The sequence below is a fragment of the Cuculus canorus genome, chromosome 9, assembly GCF_017976375.1.
Source record: "Cuculus canorus isolate bCucCan1 chromosome 9, bCucCan1.pri, whole genome shotgun sequence".
Lineage (NCBI taxonomy): Eukaryota > Metazoa > Chordata > Aves > Cuculiformes > Cuculidae > Cuculus > Cuculus canorus.
This window is the reverse complement of record NC_071409.1, coordinates 15,030,927-15,058,426: the sequence shown is the minus strand read 5'-3', so window position 1 is coordinate 15,058,426 and position 27,500 is coordinate 15,030,927. Positions and strand designations below refer to the sequence as shown.

General features: G+C 52.7%; 1 protein-coding gene across 2 annotated transcripts; it reads right to left on the bottom strand.

The window, feature by feature from the left end:
• Positions 1 to 1,027: 1,027 nt before the first annotated feature.
• On the bottom strand, positions 1,028 to 27,500 carry B3GNT7 (UDP-GlcNAc:betaGal beta-1,3-N-acetylglucosaminyltransferase 7). Of its 2 annotated transcripts, XM_054074746.1 has the most exons (3): positions 19,215 to 27,500; positions 18,913 to 19,061; positions 1,028 to 4,554 (listed from the first exon to the last, which is right to left on the bottom strand). In XM_054074746.1, exons 2-3 carry the CDS (start codon positions 19,011 to 19,013, stop codon positions 3,351 to 3,353), a joined length of 1,305 nt encoding a protein of 434 aa, XP_053930721.1. In that variant the 5' UTR covers positions 19,014 to 19,061; positions 19,215 to 27,500; the 3' UTR covers positions 1,028 to 3,350. The 2 variants fall into 2 exon arrangements, with proteins under 2 accessions (XP_053930721.1, XP_053930722.1); XM_054074747.1 differs by lacking the exons at positions 18,913 to 19,061; positions 19,215 to 27,500 and adding an exon at positions 9,055 to 9,120.

The window sequence follows — 27,500 nt, the reverse complement described above, 5'->3', positions numbered from 1 at the left end:
GGCGCCGCGCGGGGCCATGCCGCCAGGGGGCAGCGCCGGGCAGCGCCTGCCGGGCTGAGCAGAGGCGGGGGGAGTCGCATCCTTCCCATCCCCTCCTCGCCCCTTTCGCTGTCTTCGCTGCTGGAGCATTTGCTCTCGCCCTGGTGCCCTATGGAGTCCTACAGCCGTGGGTGCACGGGAAGAGGGAAAGGGCGAGAACATCCACAGGGGCATCTGCTCAGCATCTGCCTTTTGTCCTCATCCGGTGCCAGGAGGAGCTGACCCCACTGGCAGGTGGCCTAGACTGCCACATCCTGCATGCCTGGGTCCTGCTGGCCTCTCTGCTCCCCATCACCATGTTGAGCAGCCAAGCCCTGTGCCGGCCCCAAAAATGAGCCACCAGTGCCCAAACAGAGGTGAGACAAATGGGCTCATCCATGGCTTTCTTACTCTTCACCCCAGCCAGGTTCAAACCTGATGTGGGTTTGTCCCTACATCATCTGCGGATGTGGCTTGCTCTGCTGTCACTGCTTCCCCATGGCACGGGTATCCCATTCCTCTACGGCAAGGCCAGGGGACCTGTCACCCTGACGATGCTTTGGTTGTGAGGGAAGAGGTCCTGCTGTGGATAGGGCGATGGGGCCAGCGAGGTATCAAGCTCCTTCAGCGCGAGGACAAGGTGTTGGACAAACCAGGTGAGTTTCCAAACCTGCTCAAGTGGCTCTTCCCAGAGGCCAAGATGAGGAGCTCCCTGCTGCAGGGTGCAGGGACAATCTGAAGTCTAGCTAAGTTTGAAATGCAGCTGGAGGAATGCACAGAAGAGAAGAATTATCCACTGGCCCAGATTAAACATCACGCCAGGCTCTGTAAGGAAGCTGTGCCAAGCCAGAGCCAGGCAGGCACAGCCCCCAGGTGCCTGCTCCCATCAGAGGGTTTGCCGGTGAAGCCCGTTACCAGGTTCTCTTCCCAACTAGCTGGGCTGGCTTAGCCAGCAGAAACGAACTAGTAGTGACACAAGGTGAGGGCTTATTTTTTTTTTCCTTCTCATTCTTCTTTTAACCTTTATTTAGAAACTAGAATATTCACCAAATCTACAAGGTTTCTCTGTACAGGTCCTGCCAGGTGAAGAGCAACACTGAGAGATTTCTGCACGCAGCCCTCACTCGCCGTATGCATTGCCATGGAGAGCAAGAGCTGCCCCTGCCTGTAGGATAAATACACAGCCTGACGTACTGTACTGGACAGAAATTACAGAGGTGTCAATTTGGAAACTTTCTGAACTCACTCCTGTTGGAAGGAGGGGAGGGGATGGGAAAAGGAAGGAGTGTTGTGTCCTACCAAAGCCAGCGAGCAGCCAAAATGCCCTCAGGGCTCTGCCCTGTGCTGCCAGCCCTTGTCCCAGAGACACGGTGCCACTGGGCTCATCGAAAATCAAATTTCACAGTATTGCTGCCAGTTCCAGTACCAACAGCTGAGCCCAGGGCAGCAACGGGCTCTTTCTTTTCCTCCTCTTCAAATTTGCAGCTTGTCCGATCAGACAACGGGCATTTGCTGAGAAGTGGTGTGGCTTGGCAGGAAGATGCCTTTTTTTGGCTGGTTTAGCCCTTTTTTTGTTTATTTTCTAACCTGGGGAACATACAGAGTTTGAGTAAATGAAATGGGCCCATTTCCAAAACACATTAAGAAAAGGAAAGAAAAAAAAAAAAGGCACTGCACAGGGGAACCTTTGAGGTAGTCATAATTTTTTCCTTTCAATGTCTGGCACCAGAGAGGGAGAGAGAGAGTGAGCGCGCATGTGCCTGTGTTTCCCTGTGCGTGTCCACCGGTGCACGGGGACATCTGGGGGTGCCAGCCCTGCTCACAGGGACACACCTGCATGTGCAGACCCTGTGCCTGGGAGCTGCCACGCCAGTGTCTGTGCACGCATGTGGCTTTGCAGATGCCTGTGGCTTTGCTCATGCCTGCAGTCATTGGCTAGAGAGCATTTGTGGCCCTGTGCTTGGCCGTGTCTCTGTGTCCAGGGGTTTCCAATCACAGCAGCTGGCTTGGAGCTCCCCTTGAGCTCCAGTAGCCCCTTCAGTCCCCAAAAAAGGCCATATCTCATGACTCCACTCCCTGTCATGCTCCTGGGCCTCATCATGTAGAATAAAACACTGCAGCAACCTGAGAGGAGAAGACATCATGTGAAACACCAGTTCTCCTTCATCTTGTCCCTTGGGACCTCGCTCCACATGCCAGGACTGATGCTCTTCAGCTTGCCCTGGAGCATGATGCTCATCGCTGAGCCTGAAGTGGCCGCACAGGAGGTCTTTGGGGTTTGTTGTCCCACTCCAACGCAACCCCACCATGGCAGCCCAGCTGCAAGGAAAGGGTGTCCCTGCACCGAGCCACTGGGATGCCCACACCTACACTGGGGTCCTAGATGTGACAAACCCCTGGGCCACTCCAGCTGGGGCTGACCAAGTTTCTCTGTTGCTTCCTTGGCCGTGGGCAAGGGCAGCCTGCCTCATGCCTTTCCTGCCAGGAGGAACAAATCCCTGAGGAGTTTTGGCTGGGTGCATTCCTCTGAATGCACGCACAGTAAGATTAGGAGAGGGGCTGAGGAGCCAAGTACAGCCCGAGCTGGCGCTGGGAGCTACCATCATCTGGGACTGTCTGTGGGGAACAAAGACCCCAGTCCCCCAACCACTAGGCTGAAACCCAGCAGCATGTAGGGGCCGGGGGCTGGCGAGGTCTGGCCTCAGAGGAGACCCCCTTTCCCTAGCTGCGTAGTGGGGACACAGAGAGGACTTTGGCAAGGGCTGAACCCAGTGCATACAGGTTCAGTGTCATTAAAACCTTGCATGAAGGAGACATTTGAGATAACAAAATCCCTTTGACTTTTGAGTCATGGAGGCTCACATACTTGTAAACTGCTCATCTCCCTTGGAGTGGTTTCCCTGGATAGCCAGACCCTGAAAATCTCCAAAAAACGCCAGTGCCACATCCCTCTTTGCCTCCCCCCCACCCTGCTGTTCATCATGCTCCAGTGGAGGTGGATCCTAGAGCAGAGCACAAACCTCTCTGCCCCACCTCTTGCTCTCTCTCTCTCTCTCTCTCCATTTTGTGCTAGATTTGTTGGTTGTTGGTTTTGGTTTTGTTTTTTTTTTTTTCATCAACCCCCAACCCAGCTGGAGATAAGTCAACAACGTTACAGTACGGGAACAAACACTATAGCAAACCCTGCCCGCAAGCACTGTGCCTCTGCCTTCCTTGCCCCAGAGGGAAATGCCCCCAAAGGAGGTGTGTGCCAGCAGCAAAGACTCACCCCATCCCGGAGCAGGGACCAGTTGTCCCAGCCCCTCCAGTCCCAGCTCTCCAGAGAGACTGAGCTAAAGGACGTTGAGTTTTCTCGAGCATGTCAAGTTACTATGGACCAAGTCCCACATTTGGAGCAATTCTGGAGGCAGCAGTTTATGAACCACCAACATACTCCGGAAAAAGCATGGCTCCTTGTTCATCTTGCTATTCTTGTTCTTCACAATGCCAAAAGTTTTGAAGCCCTCATGCCCAACAGGGGATACTTTAAGGACTTCTAAGCACATCCCTAGGAAGACATCGTCAATGGGGTACAGCTCCAGCATCTCCGAAGTCTTGTGCAGCCTTTTGGCCAGGGGCCCATCCATGATGAAGCCCCCACCTCCTGCATAGGGTGGGTAGTTACTTTTGTTGTAAAGGGCGCTGGGGATGTAGTACTTGTTCTCCTTCTTCCGGATTGGCCTCGCTTTGTAGAGGACATCTCCTACAAAGAGGTCCTCTCCCTCCTTTTTGTCCTCCAGAAACTCCAGAATGTTGCTGGGACTCACAAACACATCGTCATCACCTTTGAAGATGAAGCGGACATTATCACAGTAGATGTTCAGCCACTTCAAGAAATGGACTTCTTTGAGGGTGAGATTGAAGAAGCTATCCAGAAAATCCCACTGCAAGATGTCCCCATAGATGTGGTTCTCGTAAACTAGCAGTTTCTGGTAGTTGGCTCTCTCCTCCTCCTTGGAGGCCGTGCCCAGCAAGAACAGCGTCCTGATCCTCTTGCCATTCACCTCCTTCTCCTGGCCCCAGGTCCTCCGGATAGCCTCACGGCGGTCATGCTGCGTGATGATAGACTTGACCACAATGAGCAGGTAAATGTCCCCGCTGCATTTCTCTGGGTGGTTGATCAGCATGGGGAAGTAGCGGCAGTGTCGGTAGAGCAGGAACTGCTGGAAGTTGGGCTCCAGCCCCTTGAACCAGTCCACCTTGCTGAAGTTCTGGTTGGCTGAGCAGTTGGTAGTGGTGATGTCCCAGGATTTTGCTTGCTTTGCTGTCATGCTCTCCTCCTCCTTCACAGGAACTTTCTCTTTGTTGCTCTTCCAGAAAGTGCTGGTGATGGAGAAGGCGTTGTTTCTCTTCTGCATTTTCAGGGGCTCCATAGGGAGCAGCTCTTTCTGCTGATGGCCCGGTGTGAACTGGCTGGGGGCCATTCCCCGCTGCAGCACCATCACCGTGATCACCAGCAAGAAGGAGAGGCAAACAGTTTTGTAGATGGTCTTCTTCCTAAAGGGATGAGACGGGTTGGGGGTTAAGGAGAGGAAACTGCAGGCTTCAAGAGGCTCATCTGCAAAACCACCTCCTGGAGAGGTTATGGGACACTCATATTCTGTGTCCCATCACTTTTTTATGGGCAACAACACTGAGGAAGAGGTGTGGGACACCTCCATGCATGCTCTTCCCATCTGCATCCCACTTGCGACAGGCACAAGGTCGGTGGTTGCAGTGTCATCTGCTAACCCCATATTTGTGCAAAGAGCTGGAAAAGCTGGAAAAGGTTCATGGTAAAGAAGAAAAATGGGTCCAGAGAGAGAGATGAAGTCAGGATGAGAGTCCCTTGTTTTGCTTCCAGAGGGAAACAAGGGAAGCCCCCGTTTCAGCCTTTTGAAATCCGCAGCTTAGGACAAGAGCAGAAAGGAATTATAATTTCCACGGAAGCATTAGCTCCAAAACACAGACGTAGCACCTGTGGCTCTAGACTGGCATCACAGGTTACGTAATGAGAAACCGGAGCCAGGAAGACCGCAGGAGTCAATAAGAAATGAGCATCACCGTTTCATTTCAAAGTGGTAGTTCAGGACAAAAAGATTTGCCATTTGAGACAAATGTCAAGATTATGTGAGGAAATCGTGTCCCTAACCCTGCATCTACTTCAGGAACCAGTATTTCTGGGGATGCTGCTGGGCGTTTTGGCCCGCTCTTGGGACTTGCCACTTTGCTTTGCACTAATAAGGATAAGGACAGGGGATGCAGGATGCACTGCTGGGGATTTGCACCACTCAAATTTGGGAGCAGATTTTCCTAGCCTGTAGCAAATCAGGTATCTGCATGTCCAAAGTGTTGGGGTGACCAGAGAGTCTGAGAGTGTTAGATCAAACCCAGCCCCTTGTAGGGCCATCCCACCTCCCTGCTGCGACCTGTGGCCAGCGCAAGATGCTGGCTCATGGAACAAACCCTGGAGCTTGCCAGGGACCCTTCTGTTGTCCTTGGGACAGCAAGAAGGCTGCACCCAGAGATTACTGATGCACCAAATACTCCCCCAATTTGTCTTTCCACAGTTAACAGCAGGTTTCTCATCCTGCTGCCACGGAGGAGAGGAAATGCCCGCTCTGCTCATCTATGTTGCCCCCGAGCACCCAGCTCCCCTCCACAGCTGGCACATCTGCAGCAATTTCCTCCCCTGCACTCCGCTTGCTCCAGTTGCCTTGGGCCATCTCCCCGTGCAAAGGAGCACTGGGCATGGGGGGCAGCAGCTGGGCTCCATGTGCCCACCACTGTCCTGATGGTTTCCTCAGGGCAGCCCCATCTCCAGCTGCTCCCACAAGAAGGGGACACACGAGGTGCTCGGCAGCACCCGGAGCCCCTTTACCTGCAAGTGGGTGAAAGGGACCTTGGCTGAGGAATGAAAGGAGATGGATGTGGCACCGGTCTAATAGGTCCCCTGCAGCCATCCTCCTGGAGACAGAAGGACATCCCAGTCCAGGTGCTACCCGTCACAGACAGCCCTCAACCTCCTGTTCCCCAGTAGAGCCACAAAAATCCAAAATAACCTCTACGAGACAGATGGCACCTTCACTTTTGGATAATCCAGAGAAGGAACTTGGGGCTAAAATCTGAAATGTTTGACCTAAATAATTTCCAATTAGCCAAAAAAAACCCAAGCCTTGAAACTCTCCTGACCCCGGGAGACCGGATTGTGAGCAGCAGTGGAGTGCTGCTGGAGTTTTGGGACACAGGCTGCACCAAAGCACCTGCCTGGTGGGACAACCTGGTGCTCCTCAAGGTCCCCAGGGCAGGGGACAGCATTGCTCTTGGTGACTTCAGCTACCCTGAATCACAGCAAATCCAAATGAGAGATGGGGAACCAGGAGCTCCTGTCTCCGGCTTCACCCTCAAGCACAAAGAACTCTTCAGCCCAACTTTTACAATGTGGGAAAACTGTGATCTCTAGCATGGACTGTGAGAGCAAGGCTGGAAATAAGTAATTACAGGCAAATGGATAGATATTCCCCTCTGGTTTTATATGTGGTCACTCATCTGAGACTGATGAGAGAGCACTTCTGATTAGATCTCACCATTCCCTTAACCCTCTCCAGCCCTGGTCATGTAACTCTGAGTTGGTCTTAGAAACCCTTCGGTCTGATACACCGGCAGCTTTAACCCTTGCACTGTCAAACTATGTTTAAAACGTCTTATCAATAGCTGGCACTGCAGCAGAAACAACCCCAGCCAACCCTGTGTAACCCCATCCTGACACCGCTGTCTTGTCCCCCTTCCCCCACCTGATCCCATCCCTGCTTCCCACCACCCCAAGGACAACCCATGATAAAATACCCAGCCCAAAGAACAGCCACAGGTTCCCCAGAAGCCATGGTCATAGAATTATTGATATAATTGAAAACAATTTGCATAGGTAGGGCTGCCACTAACTGGCACAGATGGGTCCCACCCTTGGCAAACTCTGCCCATCAGGGACAGCAGCTGCATGGAGCCACTCACCCCAGTTACCCTCCTTGGGTCTTGGCTTTTTAATTCAGCTCAGACTGAAGACACTGCCCTTGGGGTGAGGAAGAGCTCCGTCTTTCAGTAAGAAGTGGAGGGTTGGGTAGCCCAGGCCTATCTGGGTATACTGCTGAGGTGTTTCTCCTTCCTTCAGTGCACACCGTTTCCCAGCTCTCACCAGTGACATGTGCAATTTTTGCTTTGTTACAAAAACCTGCTTGGGATTCTTCCTGTTGGTCCAACTCTGCAAACCACGAGGGCACCGCCGGGTCCAACAGTAGTCCGAGCCCATGGCTGCCTTCTGCCCCACAGAAATCCCCGTCCCTGTATTAAGTAGGAATGCGACAGGGAGTGGGGGGACCCTGAGCCACAACCACAGGAGATTCCCACGTCAAACCAAGGATGGAGGGAGGCAAAAGCGTAACAATCATACACATATCTTTTTTGCCCTCAAGTCTATCTGCTCAGTGATGCCTTAAGCCGAGAAGTATTTTAGAGGGGAAGAAAGCAGGTCCTGCTCTCTGGAGACCCTAAGAACCATGGTTCTGCAGGAGGGGAAGCTGAGGTGCTTTGGGTTGGCTGCCATCTCAGAGCCCCAGCACCCTCCTCTGGGGCTCAGCCCCGCAGCATCACCAGGAGCCCCAGGGACACAGCACCCCACACCCAACCCCACTGGGCTCCTACTGGTGCTCCTACTCTCCTACTGGTGCCAACTGGGACCAGCTGCCCCAACCGCCGATGTCGGTGCCATCGAGAGAGCTTTGAAAGGGTCCCAGCCAGCTCCTGGGCTTCCCTTTGCCCCATGAGGAAAAGCTGAAGAGCTTCCCTGTGAGGCGGCCACGACACCAGGCGGTTAAATATAAACCCCCAAATTAGAGGTGGGCAGATTCCCTTTGAGGCGGTGGGGCAGGAGGGGCCCAGGAGGACGGAGGTCTCTGTCTCCGGAGAGGCACACAGACACTTTTGATCCGCATGAAAACCTCTTTGATCGGCCAGGGCTATCTATTTATTTGGATGTTTCTGGCCCCTCGATTGGCCGCAGTCACGGAGCCGGCGGAGGCTCTGAGGGACAGAGCCCTTTCTGTTGCGGTGCCGCGGGTCGGGGAGGGACCTTCCCCGGGGCAGATGCCGGCAGAAGGCACCCAAACGCCCCCAGGAGCAGCCCAGGCCGGCTGGGGGCGGGGGACAAGCGGGACTCGGGGCTCCCAAACCTGGCGTGTCGGGGGACACGTTCCCCGGCAGCGAAACCTGAGCGGTGGGAGAGAGGCGAAGGGTGAAACGCGACTGTTTGCCCTCTGCGGGGATCTGGAATGCCGTGGGGCAGGGACCCCGTGGGGCAGGGCTGGCGGCCCCCACGGCACAAACCGGCCCTTGGCAGGGAAGGGCTGCGAAAAGCATCCCTGGGGAAGCTGAGTGCCAGCCCCTGCCCCGAGCCCCTGCCCTGGGGCTCCGGCGCCCGAGATGGGGCGAGGTTCGGGCGCAGAGGGGCACCCCGGGAGCCTTTCCCGAGGGTCGGGGGGAACCCCCCACTCCGGGAGCCTCCGGAGAGCCCAGGCTGGGCAGCGGCGCTCCCGGGACGGGGACAGACAGGGGACTCGGCGCCGCGCTTTGTCCCTTTCCCACCCGCAGCCTCCACAGCCGAGATGCCCTTTCCCAGCCAACCGCCCCCGGGGGACCGTCGGGAGAGACCCGGCGGGGAGGGCGCTTCGCAGCCCCTCAGGCTCCGGGCAGGGCGCAGCGCCGGGACGGTGATGCCGAGAGGGAGCGGAGGGCAGGGGACAGCGGGACTGACACGGGGCAGGAGCGGGGAAGGAGCTGGGAAAGAGCAAGGCAGGAGCTGGGAAGGAGAGGGGAAGGAGAGGTGAAGGAGCAAGGCAGGAGCTGGGAAGAAGCAAGGAAGGAGTAAGGCAGGAGCTGGGAAGGAGAGGGGAAGGAGCAAGGCAGGAGCTGGGAAGGAGCACAAGGCAGGAGCAAGGCAGGACCCCGCTCGGGGCAGGCACTCACCACTGGAACATGCTGGGAGTGGGACGGGGCTGCTGTCCGGGCGCTTCTCGGTCTCTCTCCTCCTCCGCTTCTCTCTCTCTCTTTTTTTTTTTTTTTTTTTTTTTTTTTTTTTTTCCCCTAGTTTTTCGTTTTCCCTCCCCTCGCTCTCCGAGGTGGAGCCAAGTGGGATGGCAGAGCAGGTAGGTTAACTCTTGCCCTGCCCCCCCGGCCCCCTCAGCAGGCACAGAGCCCGCAGGGAAAGGGCACGCGGGGGGGCTCAGGGGGACAGCCCACCCGCCACCCCCAACCCCCGCCACCCCCACCCCCCGCATCCCTCGCGGAGCCTCCCGGCACCCCAGCCCTGCCCAGGCTGCTAAAGGATCCCAGGTAGAGGAAGGGATCCCGGCACTCATTAGGAGCGGCGCTTCTGGCAGATAGGATTTGATCTCTGGACAAGGAATGTGGGTCTTTTCTGCCACCCCAGCTCGGTCAAGTCACTTTGGGATGAACGCCAAGGGAGCTGGGGCCCAACCCGCGTTTCTCTCAAGGACACTGAGATCCCAGCCTTGCTTCTGTGTTCAGGAGCACGGCATGGTTTGGGATCTCTAGAGTGGTGGAGCTCCATCTCTCCTGGGTCCCACACCTTGCCTGGAATCCACATTTCTAAGTCAGGGACCAATGCTCTGCCCAGGATTCCCACCTCACCAGGCACCCACACTCTCTCCAGGACCTACACATCTCCTGAGACCCACACTTCACCTGAGGTTGCAGGGAGTCAAGGAGAAGGGTTACTGCAGCAGAAGGGTGCTTGCCTGGCATGCCAGGACGTGTCTCGTAGGTCAAATTTCCACCAGCACCACAGCAGGTCAGGTGTCCTTCCAGGCACTTCCGTCAGCCCTGGTTCAAAGCAGAGTTTCTCCAGCATCCCTACTGCAGCTGTATTGACATGGGACATCCCATTGACCCTTGAGAAGCAGCTTTAAGATCTTCCTTTCCTCTTAAATGTAGCATTTCAATTGAGGGTCATCTTCAGCCAAGAATATCATCTCTCATCATTCCTAATGTCTCCTTTTTTGTAATCCTCCCATCCCCACCAACTGCTTTGACCAACCATGAGGCCAGGCTGGGAAACCTGCAGGAAAACCTCTGGGATATTTCCTTTCCTGCTCAACAGAGATATCCCAGTTCTTTCCCAGCATCCCCTTTGCGTTTTGCGTGAGTGCTGAGAGGCAGGCTCTCCCACAGCTCTCACAACTCCCCAGACACATTGCTCTTTTCATGGCAAAGGTTCTTCTCTTCTGAGGCTGAACACGCGTGAGACCCATGCAACATCTGCTATTCAAACAGCATTTGGCCATGCTCCAAGAAATCCCTAAGTCCAGCTCAGTTTGGGAAGGAAAATTGCATTGCTTTCGCCAGACCTGCTTCTCTCTCATTATCTCAGCTTATCACCTTCCCACCACAGCAGCGCAGCAGATGCCCTGCAGCTCCCCAGGAAACGGGCATGGAAACATCGCCCAAACAGGCTGCAGCAGCTCTGCAGCACCCCACAACCCTATCACCACCAAAAGATTCCTAACACCTTCTCTGGTTGCTTTTTTAGTCAGTTCCCACTGCTCACAGGAAAGTCTGTATTTGCTGAACTCCTGGCCAAGAAAGTCATGTCTGTGAGATGCGCAGAAGAAAGGATGCCAGGGTACCTTGAAGATCCACACTAAGCATCAGCTTGACAGGAATGGGTTGTGAGATGGACTTATTTTATCCCTGTAGCAGGGGGATGGTGAGTGTACACCAGCCCATGGCTGGGAATTCATTCCGCTCTGCAGAGAGGGGCTCACGGTAGAGGAAAACCCCACTGGAGACACCCCCTTCACAAACAGGCAGAAAGGGATGCGAACAGCAGAGCCCCAAAACTGCAGCCACCATCTCCTCCTTGCAATGTGCCCTGGGACCATGATGAGGATGGGGACAGCAGCATCTCTGCTGGCGTGAGCCAGACTGAAACCAGAAAACTAGCCCTGGAGTGGCTGCTGCAGCTGCCGGGGGATGCCCAGATAGTGCGGGTGTGCAGCACTGGCAGGGCTCTCTGGATCCCCTGTCAGCAGCTTCTCCAGCCAGCCATGGTGCAGCGTGCCCGGGCGCTGCGCTGCTCAGCGTGGAAGCGATGCTGCCACGGGGCGAGGAGGGCTCCTGGCAACCTGCAGCAGGGAGCTCTGCCAACCACGCTCCCCGTCTCCCGCCTCTCCAACGGCTGCTTCTGTGCAGGAAGGCAGCCGGGCTGTGAGCGTGAGGACTTCCTGGATGCTCCTGTGCTGCTGTGCAGGGGTTTGGCTCAAACAACCCTCTCTGTGCAGGCAGACCCAGTTCCCACCTCCCCCTCTGCAGGGGAGATGCACGTCCCGCTGTGCGAGAGCGTTGCAGACCTGGGGCAGGATGGTTGCGCGAAGCTTTACTTCTGTTGTTCATTCAAGATTCAAATAATGCCAGGTCCGGGGCTGCTAGTGACAGAGAGAGCACTGTCCTAGGCGCCTCAGGCACCCCAGCTTCCAGGCTGAATCTTAAGGATGAAGCAGCATTTTTTACATTTGTGTCATCCTTACATAGAAGGTTTAGGACAAATGCGAGTTTTCGTGCTCTTTGGATTCACCCTGGGAAAGGACAAAGACAGCAGAAAGGCTAAAAACGACTGAAAGTGTCTCTTTTAAAAAAGAAAAAGAAAAATGCCCTCCTCCACAAACCATTTCCTCACCTCTTTCCAGCACCTGGTGTGAACAGGTTTTACCCATGCAGCCATGACCCTCTGCTGACAGCAGAACCTCGAAAAGTGAAACCTGAATTTTTGTGTTTGCCCCAAACCGGAGCTGAGGGCAGCATCACTTCGCCGAGAGCAGACCCAGGCACCAGCAGATCCCTGCCTGCCCCTGCCTTCAGCAAAGCGGCTGGATCTGTTGCCCTGTCCCTCCTTTGCTGCAGCTCCCTTATTTCCACTAGATGGAAATTCAGAGGCACCAAGTGCCTGTTTAGCCCCCATGGCAGAGCTGTGGGTGTCTTGGGTGGTGAGTACTGCTCAGGTGTGGGAAAGCAAAGTTCCTTTGCCTTGTGCAATGCTGGTGACATTTTGAGGCGCACCAAGCCTTAGGGTCTGTGAAATCTGGCAGGGGTTTTGTGAGAAATAACACTTTGGCACATTAACATGGCATTGTACAGGGAGGGAGAAGGGGATGGTAACGCACAGACATTCCTGAGTGACACCCCAGTCATGGCTGGGTGACATCGGTTTTCTCCTGCCACCTCCACAGCCACTGGCTCCGAAACCCATTTGGAGACAGCTGGTACCAGTGCCACACGCTTGCCTCCCACCCTCGTGTCCCACCCTCTCCCTCTGGTGTCACTGCTGGCCAAGCAACCTGTGGGGACACGAGGCTTTGAAGCTGGCATCTAACGAGGCTACAGGGCATCATTTGGGGCTCAGGGAAAAGGGCAAGGACTAGGGTGATACCAAAGTGGCTCATTTAGATGTTCTCAAAGCAAACCACAATGCTTTTTTTTGCTTCAAGAAACCTTTTTTTCATTCCAAAATGGACCTGAATTAAAATGATTTATAAAAAAAAATCAGTGCAAAGAAAGAAGTGAGCTTTTTTTATGAAGTTTATGTAGTCCCAGAGGACTGGCTTGTGGCAGGTTGACCCAGCCAATGCTTTCCCAATGATGGTTTGGGGTTTGTTTCACTGGGAAAAGTTGTCCTGGTTTCTTTGCTATGGGATTTCTTTTTTGTGTTGTTTCTGATTTCTTTCCATTCCAGCAAATTATACATATACAGAAAAAAAGTCTCATCCCTTCTCCCAACAGCTCTCACACCTCCTGCCCAGTTGTGTCAGTGCCACAGTCCTCAGGTTGGGTTTCCCACACAAGCCAAGGTCCTGTCACCCTGCGGTGTGGGGACGCCCAACCCCACCCCCAAACCTCCAAGCGCCTGGAGCAGGACCAAGGGCTCGGCCTGACCGGAGACCGGCAGCACGGGATGGCCACACGTTTAGGTTTTTCTTGGTTAAAGGTGTTCATCTGCCATACATTCCGGAGTGGGAGGGAGGCCGAGGCTGCGGTTGTCCCACTGAGGTAACTATTTGTTTAGCCGAGCCAGGTTTGCAGCACCACGTCAGGACTTTGCATGCATTTATGGGCAAACATCCTGGATGCGATAGGACAGGGAAGGTCCCTTTCGCCTTGCACTTTTTTTTTACTAATCATATTTCATGGTGCTGGGGCTGTGCCAGCAGGTAGAGGGTAACCCCGGGAGCCTTCCCACTGCTCCCATATGGGATGCTGTGGGCTATGAGCAGGGACCAGCATAGCCTCCACCCCAGCCCTTGCTCCAAGAAAGCACACTGGGCAGTTAGGATTAATTATTACCTGGGTTTATTGCTGAATGACCACCACCAGATTGGAAGCTGGGGCAGACGTCATAAACCAGACAGGTTTGACGTGGGATGCCAGGAAGGACAACCACCCTCACAGAAAGCCCCTTCTGCTTGCTCGTCATTAACAGGGTGACAAACCCACCCCCAAACACAGAGTGGGTTGCTTTACACATTAACCCCAGTCCTTGCAGCCATTCCTTTCCCAGCACCTCTGCCAGAGTGGGGCTGTGCTGGCTACTGGGGCAGAGGTGGGAGAAGGATTCTGCCTTCCCAAAGCCAGGCTCTCCCTCCTGCTCCATCGGCCTCAGCAACTCACATCCAAACACCAGAGGCTGCTGAAACACCTCAAGCCACAGCTGAAAGTAAATCCTGCTGCCCTGCTTGGAATCAACCCTCTGGGATTTTGATTTCTTCCAAAAGAGGGGAAGCTGCTTTGCGGGGTGATGGCCAGGCCAGCCCCCCCTTCCCGGGGTCCCCAGGCTGCCTTTGCCCTCTGCGGCCCCAGCCTCCCTCTGGGCCACCTCCTGAGGGTGCGGTGTTTGGGGGGCAACACAGACCACGCAGCCGCAGTGTTGGGGACAGGGTGGTGGTACAGCGGCAGCAGCGGAGGCGATGCTGTTGCAGCTGTGTCTCCAGGTGAGGCACAAGCTAGGGCTGGCAGGAAAGCGCTGCCCTGGCATTTCTGCCAGGAGCAACAGGAGCAGGGCAGAGGGAAGCACTCAGCAAACCTGGGCGAGCAAACCTCCTGGGGTGGATCCACCCAAGGGTTTGCCGAGTTGGGCTGCCCCTTCCTCAGTTTCCCCAGCAAAAAGAGTCCCGCTCCAGCTTAGGGGCTGCTGCCTGGCAGGGATGTTGCCTCCTCTCCCCAGGGGATTCACGCCTCTTAGATGCCTGGGTCTCCTCGGGAGCCTGGTGTTGCCATGCTGTTGCTTTAAATCAGCAGCTGGATCCAGATGTGACTTCGAGTAACCCTTGCCGAAGCCTTGCTCAGGCCTTTTATGCATTTTCCAGTGGTTCCAGAAGCACTTGGCGGCAGCGTGCAGGGGAAACCGGACTCATGCTGGCAAGCAGGGAAGGGAGGGGAAAGGGAAAACATTTCTCTTCCCGAAGGAAGGGGGGAGCCCAATGCTGTGGCTCCAGCAGTGGGCATGGGGGGAGCAGGCGGCTGGTGGGTCTGCCTTTGTGGCATGATGCAAGCAGACTTGTGGTTGGACACAGTGAGCCAGAGGCCCTGGCTTGTCTATCTCAGTACAGTGTGTCCCTGTGAGAAGTGCTTACCCCAGTGTGCCTCAGTTTCCCCACTCTACTCAGTACAGCCTCATGTAGGAAGACCCAAGGTCTGGGTTTGTCCCATGAACCCATGGCAGGATAGTATCCAGGCACTGAAGAAAACAAGCCCATGAAGATGGAGAAAGGCAAGAGAGACGGGAATTTGGGGTTGAGAAGAGAGACCCATTTGTGCTGCCCAGACTCTGAAAGGAGGGACGAGGATGTTGGAGCACTTGGCTCCAGGAGGGGAAGGACCCACCCTGCTGCTGGAGGGGATAGCTCACAGCCCAGACTCTCTCAAAGAGCAAAGATGGGAGAGAAGGAACCAGGAGGGAGAAGTTTGTAGGTTGGAGGATAGGGAAAGCAACATCATAGCAGCACTGAAGCTGGCAGCTCTGTCTGCAGAGATGCTCCTGCCCATCGCAGGGACGGTGGACCCATCATGCTCAGCCTTGCAGTCGGCCAAGGGCAGAGGCTGGAGGCAAAGCCCTGGCTGGGCATTTTCCCTCAGAAACCGCTCTCCCAGCTCCAGCCTGGGACAGATCAGATTCGGGATGCCAGCGTGCTGCACTCGCAGCGCTGGGAAGCCCTGCTGCCTGTGGGGCTGGCACAGACGCAGAAGCCACGAGCTGCGTGGCGAAGTGTTTTCCGTCAGGCAGACGAGTGCTGGCAATGTCTTTCATTAGTGAGATGGAAAGGGCAGCTCAGGAGTCACCTGAGCCTGGCGGCTGCCTGCCCACAGCCCCTCTCCAGCCCAAGTGGAAAAACATACGTCCCTGGCGCAGCACACGCCTGCTGAGACCCTGAGCTCTGACTGGGCCCCCAGCCGGGCCGGCAGACATAGAAACACTCATGTTAGCCTTTTTTGGCCAAGCTGGTTTAGGAGGGAGGCAGAGGCGACTCAGACATCCCTGGCCCTGCAGCTCTGCTCGTCATTAATCACCGCTCTGCTGCTGTTCATCGCTCGTGCCAAAACCTGGGCTCTGCTACAGCCACTGATGGGTCTGTCTCCAGCAAGAGATGGAGAGAGGGAGAAAGAGGGCATGAGGTTATGAATGTCCCCCACCTCGGCTGAGGCTAGTGGATCAAAGACATGGCCAAGCTCCTTGCTTCTACGCACACAAGAAGGGAAGGCAGCACCCAGCACCCATGGTGCTACCCCTGGGTAGGCACCTGCTCAGCACAGGGGGCGACCCTTGCATGAGCATCACTCCTCAGCCCATCTCATGGAGCCGGTGGGAAAGGTGACAGCAGCAGTTTGCTAGGGTGGGAGTATTTTAGCCATGCGACAGCCCTCAAGAGAGTAGAAGAGAGCCGGCACACCCAGCTGCATTCCTGAGGTTTGGTTTCCATGGTGGGATGTTCACTCGACGGTGAAGTCATGCTGTGGGCTGAGATGGCCAGTGAGTTAATGCATGGATCCAGCTCCTTCCCTCATTCACAGCAGGTCGTGGCTGCAGCCCCGTGCCTTCTGTTGGGATGATGCCTCTGCCACGCTGCCGTGCCTCTGGTGACTCGGACATTCCTAGCATCTTGGTCTGGGGAGGCTCCAGACATTGCTGCAGGGTTGATCCCTGCCTCACTGTGGGAAATCAGATCCTGCTGCAGGGTGGAGGAACAAACTGATGGCTCTCATGGGTCCTTACAGCCCATTTGTATCATCATGCCATGCTCCCCATCATGTTTTACTTCTCCTTCATTCTACTGCTGCCACTGGTGACAACAGGACAGAGAAGTATCACCTTCAAGAGATAACTCCTGTAGGGCCAAAGCCTTGAAGATCTGCCCAAAGTTAGGAAGAGGTGGGGAAGGATGACCAGGTGAACAGCATGAAAAGAGCAGGATGGAGAGCCCATTGGTCCTTGGGGTGAGGTGGCAGGGACACTCCCTGGCACCAGCATGTAACGATGCCAGCACTGGGCATGTGGAGTTCAGCTATGGGGTCCCGTGGATCAGTGAAGCAGAGGTGTGGAGGAATTGGCCCTAGGATGGCAGCTGGTAAATCAATAAGGTTATTCCTGGCCTCTGGGGTGGTTTTCTGCAAGTCTGGAGGCACAAGAATGTGGCCAGGCTGCCCCGAGCCATCAGCCACCCTCCTAATTTGCTCAGTTGGTGAGACCCTGCACTTTTGGGCATTTGTTACTTGTACTAGAGGGAAATGTGTTAGTGTGACTTTTCAGCAAAGCTCAACTCCTTCACAGCTCATTCAGCTAAAATCCCATTAAAATACATCTCTTCTTAGGATGCACCTCCTGATCAGCCACCACTGGAGTGCTTTCTGCACACACCCTCTATGCACCAGTCCCAGCCTCCTCCTGTCCCCAGCGGCTGTGGGCTCAAAAACGTGAGTGAGCTGAACCCCAAGGGGTCTCTTCTCTTACACAGGTGCAATGTCTTGCATCAACACTACTGGAAGATAGTAGGACAGAGCTAACCCTCAGACACATCATGGGGCACCTCTCTGGGTGCTCTCACCCCAACGTGCAAGGCTGTTTGTATTTGTGATGCATTCAGACCTTCTCACGCATGCTTATGTTCAATCTAAACCATAAAATCCGCCTTGTTTCTCATCTCACATGCAGCCAGATGAAGATGTCCTAGTCGGGATGTCATCAAGAAACCACACTCCCTTTAGGGGCTGTCAGAGAGCCACCAGCAATGTCCCCTGCTCCAGGAGAGGACAGGTCACCTCCTGGGTGTGCCACGGAAGGTGACATCCCTGTGGACTGGGAGATGATGCTGAGGATGGGTAAAGGGCTGGAACAGCCTGGCAGAGGCCTGGTTGTGTCAGCCAGAGCGGGAAGCGCACAGCCAAACTGAGCCTGAGCTGCAGCCAAAGAAAACCAGTGTTTTCAGGGCTGTTTCACACCACCTGGGGTTGGAGCAGCAGCCCTGCAAGCCAGTGCTTGGGGCACCAAAGGCTGACACAAGGCAGCTCCCTGTCTTGACTGAGGGAAGCCTTCCAGTCCTTCCATAGGCTCTGTTTCAGTTTGACAACCAGAGTCACGTAAAGGATAAGTGATGTGCCTGAGGGACTGTTCCCATCCCTGACCACACACACACACACAGGTGAGATATGAGGGTCCCCCAAATCCCTCTGACCCTGGAAACGCTGCCTCCCAGCTTCTCTCTTCCCTCAGGCCCTTCTGCCTCCACTCCACACTAATGATATTCATTTCACTGCCTTTTCCTGTAGCAGCTCTCCTGCTCTCCTCCAAAGGCTCCCAGCTGCCCTCCAGCCTGGGTGACTCACGCTCAGCACACACTGAGCCCTTTCAGCAGCTCTGGGCCCAGAACACTGCTCCACTCTTCCTCGCATCAGCGTGCCGAGCCCCCTCCCTGCCCGCTGCCGGCACAGGCTCCTGGCCAAGGGGAGACGTTCGCGCCCTCACTAAGAGAGCGGCTTTCATGGCCAAAAAGCCAAAGCTCTTCCCAGCATGATCTGGGCCAGGATGAGGCACAAGCAAGAGGTCGAGTGGCTGGGATGGACTCACAGCTCAGGTCCCTTTGAGTAATGACCAGCAGTTTGAGAAAAAATAGATGCATTTGAAAAGAAAAAAAAAAGGATCACAGGTTCCTAACGAGACCATTCTTGGCTCCAACATAGGAAACCCGCCAGGAGCCTTTTCCTCCCTTCTGCCTTCACCAAAGTGCCTCTGACCAACAGCAGGGCTCTGTCTGCTGTGCAGGGCAGAGAAGGGGCTCCTCTGTTCCCCCGCTCTCAGCTGGCAGCAGAGTGGGCACTGATGTACAAACCACCCCTTCACCTGGAAACGTTGCAAAAATCTCTGTCAGAAGAGCTGCTGGAAAAATCTCTTTGCAGGACAGCACCGTCCCCTGCACTGCACCGGGTCCTACTTGTGCAAGGGGCCTTGTCACCCTTGCCGGGGAGTGAGGTGCTGGAGCCTAGGAAAATCCACCCGTGGTGCTGCAGGGGAGGGTGGGGCTCAGGTGTACCCCAAAAAGAACCTTACCCACCTGCCACAGCCTAACACCAGGGCTTTTCAGCTGTCACAGCCTTTCCAGCAAGGTATGCACACCCCAAGGGACACAAAGAGAAAGGTGAATTCTTGTGACCACAAACCCAAAGGAAACGTCCACACATGATGATCTCCTGGCTCTTTCCTTCCTGCCTCTCACTGGCTTTTTTGCCTGTGATTTTCTGTTTAGTTTGCCAAAATGCCCAACATACCTGAAAAAAACAGCCGCAAACTCCTCTATGGCACAGGAAGAAATGTGTGTCCATGTCCATCTGTCTGTCCAGAGGGTCATCGTTATGGCAGCTGTCAGCATGGACCTTCACAGCCTGGGCAGCGCTGTCAAAGCTGCACCAATTTACACCTGTGGAACACACAGACATGCATCAAACCCAGCTCTGGGCTGGGGAACAGGGCTAAGAAAAAGGGGGAAAACCTACAACTCAGTCACTGAAAAACTTCAAGAAGCAGATGACCAGGCTCAGCGGGGAATCCCTACTTGGAGTTTGCTACTCACCTTCTGACAAAGCTCTGCTCTTGCTGAGGTATTTCTCCTCGGAGGGGACAACTGAAGGATGATGCCCAGGGGCCAGGCGTGTTTGTTCTCTTCCAGAAGTCCAGCCAGAGAGGAGAAATCTCAAAATCTTGGCAGGAAGAATTTGGTGTCTGAAGGGTTGAGAAGTGCATAGCAGCCACCCTCCCCTCTGGGTGTTTGTCAGGTTTCAGTAGCAAAGTCAGCTCCTACCTCCAGTGAAACTGCCACAGCAAGGGAAGTTGTGATTTATAGGCCTAGAGAGAAGGGTGAAGGTTTGCAAGCTGTGCTTAATCTGGGAAAGACCACCTAGGAGCCACGCTCCTGGCCAGAAGGTCAATTCACCAGCGCGTGGAGAACATGACCAGTGAGCCCTGGGATCAGTGGCAATGGTCCCACAGCCCCAGTGCAGGGAAGGGCACAGCTCATCACCAACCTCCAGCAGTCGCAGCAGCAAGGGCAGCCCACAGGGCTGAGCTGCCTTGGAGTAGAGAGTAACGCTGCACCAGGCTGCGGAGGAAACACCTGGCAAAGCTTTTTTCCACTCCTTTCCTCCTCGCTGTCTTTCCACCATCACCTGGTTTGTTAAGGAGCAGGAGGATAGGTCCCATCACTCCCTTAGCACAGCCCAGGGAATGTGTGGGGAGGAGGAAACCCACTGTGTGAGGCAATGGTAGCTGGATGTTATGATGCCAAGTGGGAATGAAGGCAGCCACAGGGAACAGCTGATGGGTAAGGATTAAATGTGCACTGACCCCTGGGAGTCCTAGAGACCAGAGCGACCCCATTTCGTGAGCTTAGCCTTGCAGAAGTGGGCAAATGTACAGTGCACAACCCTGCAGGGCACCAAGTGCTGGGGTGAGCAGGGGGAGAGGGAAGCTCTACCTGCAGCTCCATCCTGGCCTGGTCCCTCATCCCAGGTGGGTCTCAGTCCGCTGGGGTGAGCTGGAGGCACCTACCACATGCTCACACGGTGGGGCCAGTATCTCCACTGCTCTCTTTGGCCTTGGGATCAGCCTTTCAGTAACAGAGCCTTGGGCCAAGCTGCAATGCTGCCCGCAAAATTATCTTCATGGCTTGCAAAGGGAGAATCAATAATTTTTACATCCAAGAAATAAAGATATTCTTTTCTCAAAAGAAAAATAATTGATCTGGAAAAGGAACTGACAGATATGTTGAGGAAGGGGAGAGGTAGAAGAATGTACACGGTATTTATGGAGCTTTTATTTGTCAGTGGTTCCCGCATAGCCAAGCCGGACAGCTCTAACCTGCTCTAACCCACTCCTCCCTCCTTTGTACGGGAACAAACTGCCTGAGTAATACCCAGCAAATGCTCTGAAGCAACAGAACCCTGCCCAGATGCTGCCTGCATAAAACAGTGCAGCGGGAGAAAGTGAAATCCAGGTGTGAGCAAAAGGAAGGTGTCTTAGCCCTTACAAGGAGGTGAGGTGTTGCACTATTTATTTTGCACCCCAGTAGCTGTGGGTGGTTTAACAAAGGAAAAACTGGGGCTGGGTAGATGCAGACCCAACCTTCCCTGTGGGTTGTATGGTCAGGGGATGAGGAGGAAAAGCTGTATTCCATGGAACAGCTCTGAGCCAATGCAGGTACAGCATTGGCCAAGTTTATGCAGTCACAGCTCAAGTTCTACAATTTCACTGTCAAATTAAGAGGATACAGGAGCTGACCCCTCACCTCCCCCTGAAACCAGCCAATGGAGGAGACACAGTTGTCCTGACAAACAAAATCTATTTCTAGATAACAATACACCAGCTTCAAACTGTGCCTGGAAAAGAAACTAAGCGTAAACTAGTACTGATCATGCTAACATGTTAAGTTTCCAGATAATCTCCAGCTGCACAACTTTGCAGGTCTCCCAGAGCAGCTCCAGTTGCCCCAGTTGCAACCTCCTCATGTGCAGAGCAAGCCTTGCACCCTCACCATGCACAAACAATCTTGCTCAACTGCAAGAACACACATGACAACACCAAGGGATTACAACAATCACTCCTACCAACACCGCATGGGAACCTCAGAATAAATAATAAGGATTAAAGCAGGACTATTCCTAAAATGCACTCTCTCCATCTTTGCAGCACTCCTAGTCAGAACCCTGCCATGCCCCAGCTGCCAGCGAGGCTCAGAGGCAGCACAGCCCAGCATCTCCCCTCCTCTGTCGCTTGGCTCTCTCTGTCTACCCTGTGGCAGGTGCAAAACTCTTTCAGCCTGGAAAGTGTTAAAATAAGGAGACATTTTTAAACTACTACATTTGCATTTGGGACAACCAACCTGCAGGGGAGCCACCAAGGTATTTCTCAACTTCTTTGTGATATTCAAGGAGGGTTGAAAGTGGGTGTGGTAGCAAAGTTTCCCCTCCCGGTTCGGAGAGGTTGTCATGAACCACTTCAGTTTCTCAATTTCATATTGATTCAATCCTTACTGCACCTAGACTACCATACAACCTTCTCCGTGGTTAAGAGCCATTTAGCTAATTAAAGTGTATACATAAAGGTGTGCAGGTCAAACTCCAGATCTGAGCTGCAGTAAGAAAAGCCATGTGTAAAAACAGCACTCAGCAATATACCAGGCTGAAACATAGATTTCTCATCAACTTGGTGTTACATTAGCAAACCAGAGCCTTTACTTTCTTTGGTTTCCCCTTCCTTTTGTTTCAGAGCACAAGTCTGCAGAGAAAGCTGGGCACAGGAGCAGTGCGTTTGAGGCAGTTGCTGCTCTATCACATCATTCATGAGAAGACATAAGAAAAGCTTTTCATCATTAAAAAAACCAGTATTTTGTTCTTTAGGCCTGTAACAGCTCAGGCACAGTCGGGCAGTGACAGCCTGACTTGGAAGAGCTGTTGCAGTAGCAGGAACCCTTGCTGAACCAGTGAGAAGAGACCATTGTCTTTCAGTGCGGTTTTGCTCTCTTTGATCCAGTCCCAGTGCACAAGGGGATCAACATAACAGAAACGCTGGGAGAAAAGCGTTCCCTGGAGTTCCTTACAGCTGGAAGCACAAAGACCCCCCATCCTTCATCCTCCATCCCCCATTCCCAGTACCGCAGGGCTGTCAGGTAACCTTTCCTCCTGTCCAGAATGGGAATTTAAAGGTGCCTGGTGGGAACTCCCTGAAGATGAAGCAGATGACCAACGGTCTCACTCCTTTCAGGGCTGTACAACACACGCTCTCAGATGCCCCCCAGGTGTTAAGGAAACCCCGATTTTTGCTCTCTCTACAACTGGTCTGTGTCCAGATGTAAGGCTGGATGCCAGCCTTACACCAGCCCCTGCTGCCATCCCCACAGTTCCCCTGGTGCACAGCTGGGCTCAGAAGAGCCTCTCCCGAGTCTTACTGTGCTTCTCTGCCAACGTAGCATGCTCTGGCCTCACCACATCCATGCAAACAAACACACTTGCACCCTGTACTGGTTGTGGCTGGGATGGAGTTAATTTTCTCCATAGTAGCTGGTATGGTGCTATGTTTTGCATTTGGGACCAAAACAGTGCTGATAAGGCAGGGATGTTTCAGTTGTTGCTTACACAAAGTGAAGGCCATCTCTGTTTCTCAGGATGCCCCACCAGTGAGCTTGAAGGGAGCAGAGCAGGGACAGCTGATTGCAGATGACCAAAGAGAGACACTCCAGATGATGTGATGTTGTGCTCTCAGCAATAAAAACTGGGGGAAGGAAAGAATGAGTTACAGTGTCTGTCTTCCCAAATAACCATTATGCATGATGAAGTAAATGTTCCTGCTCTCTTGGAAATGGCTAAACACCTGCCCGCCCGAGGGAAACAGCAAATGAATTCCATATTTTGCTTTGCTGGTGCACACAGCTTTTGTTTTGCCTGTTAAACTGTCTTTATCTCAACGCATGAGTTTTCTCACTTTTACTCTTCTGCTTCTCCCTCCATCCTACTGCTGTGTGGGGCTGAGCTGCCCACCAGGGCTAACCCACAGCACACCCCTAAGGTTGTGGCAGTAACACTCTCTCTATGCATCTAAGCAAGGACATATTTCCCCAGGAGCTGCTTTTCTAGCAAGGACAGGGTATTCCCAGTACAAACCACACTCGCAGCCCAGAGGAAGGTCATTCAAAGAAACACGTGGGCAGCACCAGTAACCATGCCAAGCAGCAGGACCGGTCAGCTTCACAGAAGATAAGGCAGCCTGCCACTTACTGCTTTGCCCAGTGCCAATGTTGTGAGAAAAAGGCAAAATATTGTACCAGCTCATCTAGCAACGCCTGTCTCATTCCCACTGCCCAGGAATGGTTTGAGAGGCACCTAATGAAACACAGAGATCTCACCGGTGGTAACACTTCAGTGGCTGACTTGCCCTAAACTGTTCTCACTAGGAAATGTTTTTGCATAAAGTACTGGCGTCAGAAGTCAGAAGGTAAACCTAATGAGAGATTTTAATCAGCCCCAGCACAAAAGGAAGGAGATTCCTGCATAGTAGCAGAGGCGGGGTGGGGGGTGGGGGGAAGCTCTCCTTTGGGATCAGGTCTGTACTGCAGGAAGAGGCTGTGGTACAGGTGAAAGGGAAGGGGCTACAGCCAACAAGCACCAAACATCCAGCCAGTTTTTGGAGAGCTCCAGCCTGGGATGAGCATCTTTCAAAGCTTGCTTTGCCTCTGTAATGAACAAACACGATCCAGCCCTATGGAATAAATCTCTTTGCAGGAAAAAAATAAGGCAATCCACCTCAAACAAAACAAAACGTGTGAGTGAGGGAAGGAAGCACAGAGACAGGAAACTACACGGACACTCTCCAGAGAGGCCACTGCTGCAGGATAAAGGGCCAGATTTTTATGCATGCACTGAGATGAGAGGCAAATTCTTTTGAAACTCCACATTTCATCACCTGAACACAATAATCAGCTTTCCATGAAGGCTAAAACCACTCCCTGCTGCCACCAAAGAGAGAGTGCTTGTGGACAACTAGCTGCCTCCTCACAGCAGCTGAGGGGACTCAGTTGAAATACAGGACATTATTTTCATTTCTTGTTGTTAGTGAGATAGAAATAATGATACTTATAGTGAGGATATGTCTTTTTTTTCGGATCGGATTCAGCAGACACAAACATGTTATTGTTACCAGAAATATGTAAGATCACCTGGCTGGTTTTGGTTAAAAAGCCTTGGTCTCTGCCCTGTGCATGAACACAAGTGATCCAGGAGTCCAAGACACCCTGCTGGGACTCAAGATGAAATCAGTTCTCATTGATGCCATTTCTGGGTGACTCGGGAAGTGATACACAATTGCTGACACTGGCTTCTGCTTCAGTTGCTGTAAAGGAGGTTTCAGAGGACCTTGGAAGCCCCAACAAGATTTGTGGAGGTTCACAATTGCTTAGATCCACCCCCTCCTGCTTTGTGAAAATCTGCATCCTCACCACCTGCATCTTCAGAGTCAAGAGGATAACAAGGTCAAAGAAAGAAGTCTCACGATGTCCTCTCCATGCCCCTGCACACTGAGGTTTTAAAGCATAGTACTGGAATTGAGCCATTTACCTACCCCAAGTTTTTAATCTATGTGGAAAATCAATCAAAAGTAAATTATTTCTCTCATTCTGCACCAACAGGGAACCATGTTCCACAAAAATCAGGCCCCGAATTTGAGTGAGAAGATAGCATGAATCTTCAGGTCAGCTTTGTGTACAGATGACTGAAAACTCAACCAGACCAATTCTTACATTTTGGGAGAAGCAAGCCGGATTCTTCTTGCTGTTACTGTGTATTATGGTAGGGTCTAAAAGCTCTAGTTATGGGCTAACCTGCTTATGTCACATAAGCACTGATGTTGACTATCAGCCATGGGACCAGTTGTTGCTGGCTCATAATCCGTGATTTACCCCACTTGAGTGTGGTTACACCGGTGGAGCCACTTTGGGCAGTCCCAGTCCCTGAATCCAGGCAGAAACAGGACAGTGATGGCTGCTGTCACCAGTATTGCTGGGGCATGGAGTGATGGCACCCCTGAGAACTGCCATTGTACTTTGCCTGCAGATCACTCCCTGGAGTGGCGGCTCATGGCTAGGTGCTCCATTTGGTACAGTTACTCAGGATGGAAATTTTGGCTGTTTCAGACAGCCCAGTTTGCACAGGACTTGAGGATGGAAGGGGTTTAATAGAAACAAAATTTGTTTTGTCAGTCCCAGAGCTGCCTCATTTTAGTTCCCAGCTGCTCACTCGGAAGAGGAGGAAGAAGAAAGGAGCCAGTTTTGTGGAAAATCATGGTAGGTCACGATCTGCTGAGTTAACAACAACCCCCCACCCCCAACAAGTCATCTGCTTAATAGGAGCCAGCCCATTAGGATACTGCAAATTCGATCCAGGGGGAAAGTAGTTGGAGAAAATGGTAAAAATTTCAGCAAGACATGCTGCTTGACAAAGAATTCATTTGGTGCTAATGGTCCTGCTTCTTGCTACCAACACGAACCACGCTCCCAAAAGGCAGTGCATGAGCAGACATGAACAATAAAGTGATTTGTTCTCAGGAAGCATTCAACCCCTGCCAACAGTCAACCGGATTCAGAAAAGGGCTAGGGCAGTCAGACCGGCACATGGCAAAGCAAATGAGGAACTGTATCACTTGGCACAGGGCTGCTATTTCCAGCACTTACATCCCATCCTCACATTAGCTCAACTTTCTCACTCTTCAGAGGAGGAGAACTATGCATCTGTAATGAAATCTGGATCTACAAAGGTCAGAATTTTTCCTTGAGATGAGTAGAAGAAGGTGTCTTTGCCTTGTAAAATCCCTTAGTAGGTGGTCTGATTTTCAGATAGCCTCGGCATTCATAGCTGTCAGGTATAGCTTAACATATAAGGTACCTTAAACATCTGCAGGACAAACCTTATTGTTTAAGGTATCCGCTCACCTCTATTTGTCCTATTTATTCTTTTACTTAACAGAATTAGCTCTCAGCACCATTAAAAGAAAATCAAATACAATTAAGTAGAACTTTAAAGACTTCAGATGAAAACCAGCAATCATGCTGGAAACCATTTTTTAAATTAAATACAGTGCTAGGTCACTCTCACTCAAGGTCAACAAAATAATTGATACTCAGAATCTGTGGACCTAAGATATCAGAACAGCATTTCCCATATTTGAAGAAGAACAAACCAAACATTTAAAGCTGTCACCTGGATTTCTTACTGTTTGCATAAATAAATAAATAAACAAATTACTGCCCTGGTTTCTTGAAAACTTGCACCATAAGCCAAAGACTGCTGAGAGAGCTGGTAAGAAAATGAGGATGTGTTCCAGAAAGTTATTAGATGTCCTAGGGTGTGCCACTCAGCCTGTTGTCTGGAGAGCATCAGGTCCTCAAAGAGAAGAAATTTGGATCATGATCCCGCAACTGAATACAGCGCCCTTCCATTGTGGAGTAGAAAGCAGCCTGGAGTTGGGAAGAAACTTGCCTTGAAACATAAGATCCCAACCACTGATGATGCCAGGCTAGAAGAATTACCGGTCTGATAACACAGTAGGACAATGTTCTATGTTCTGGACCAAGAATCTGGTTTCTATCAGCAGCAGATTCCCATACAGCTTGGCCAGAATGGGCTGCTCTTAAAGTTAGGTTTGTTTGCCTTGAAATACCTTGCTGTTTCTCACCTGTCAACAAATTCTCAGGAGTCCCACCCCTTCTGCAACGCACATGAAGAGCAGAGGTTAGGAAAGGGCAGCACAGCCTGGAGAAAACCACATGGCTTAGTCACAGAGGTGTTTTGGTACTTGGATCCCACTGCAGCCAGTGGAAGCTTGCTACATCTATATCCCCTTTGCTAGCCATGCCCATACACCTCCTTGAGCTCGGCGCGCCACAGGGCACAGGCCAGTGTGTCCAGGTGTGGCCTGCAGAGCTCACGCGCTCCTGTTAGCAAGGTGCCTCTCCCAGCTCTCTGACATCTCCTCTCCTGGGAAAGAACTTGTTCCAATATTGAGCCACACTTCAATCAAGTCTGAGGATGGTCCAAACTGCCAGGCAGTTCTAGCTCAAAAATGAGTTCAAGCCTTGGACTAAAAGATAAGTCTGGATACACTTACTTACCTGGCAGGACGGAAGCCTGTTTGCTTTTCTGCTACCACTGTTCAAAAATGTGCATGAAGGCAACACAGCACTTTTTCTCTCTACACTGTAACCTCTACCATTATTTATAAAGAATAGTGGAACTTTGTTTAAAGGAAACAACTCAAAGCCAAACCAAGCAACCATCCCTCCCCATGACAGCAATATTTTGCCTCCAGGGAACTTCAT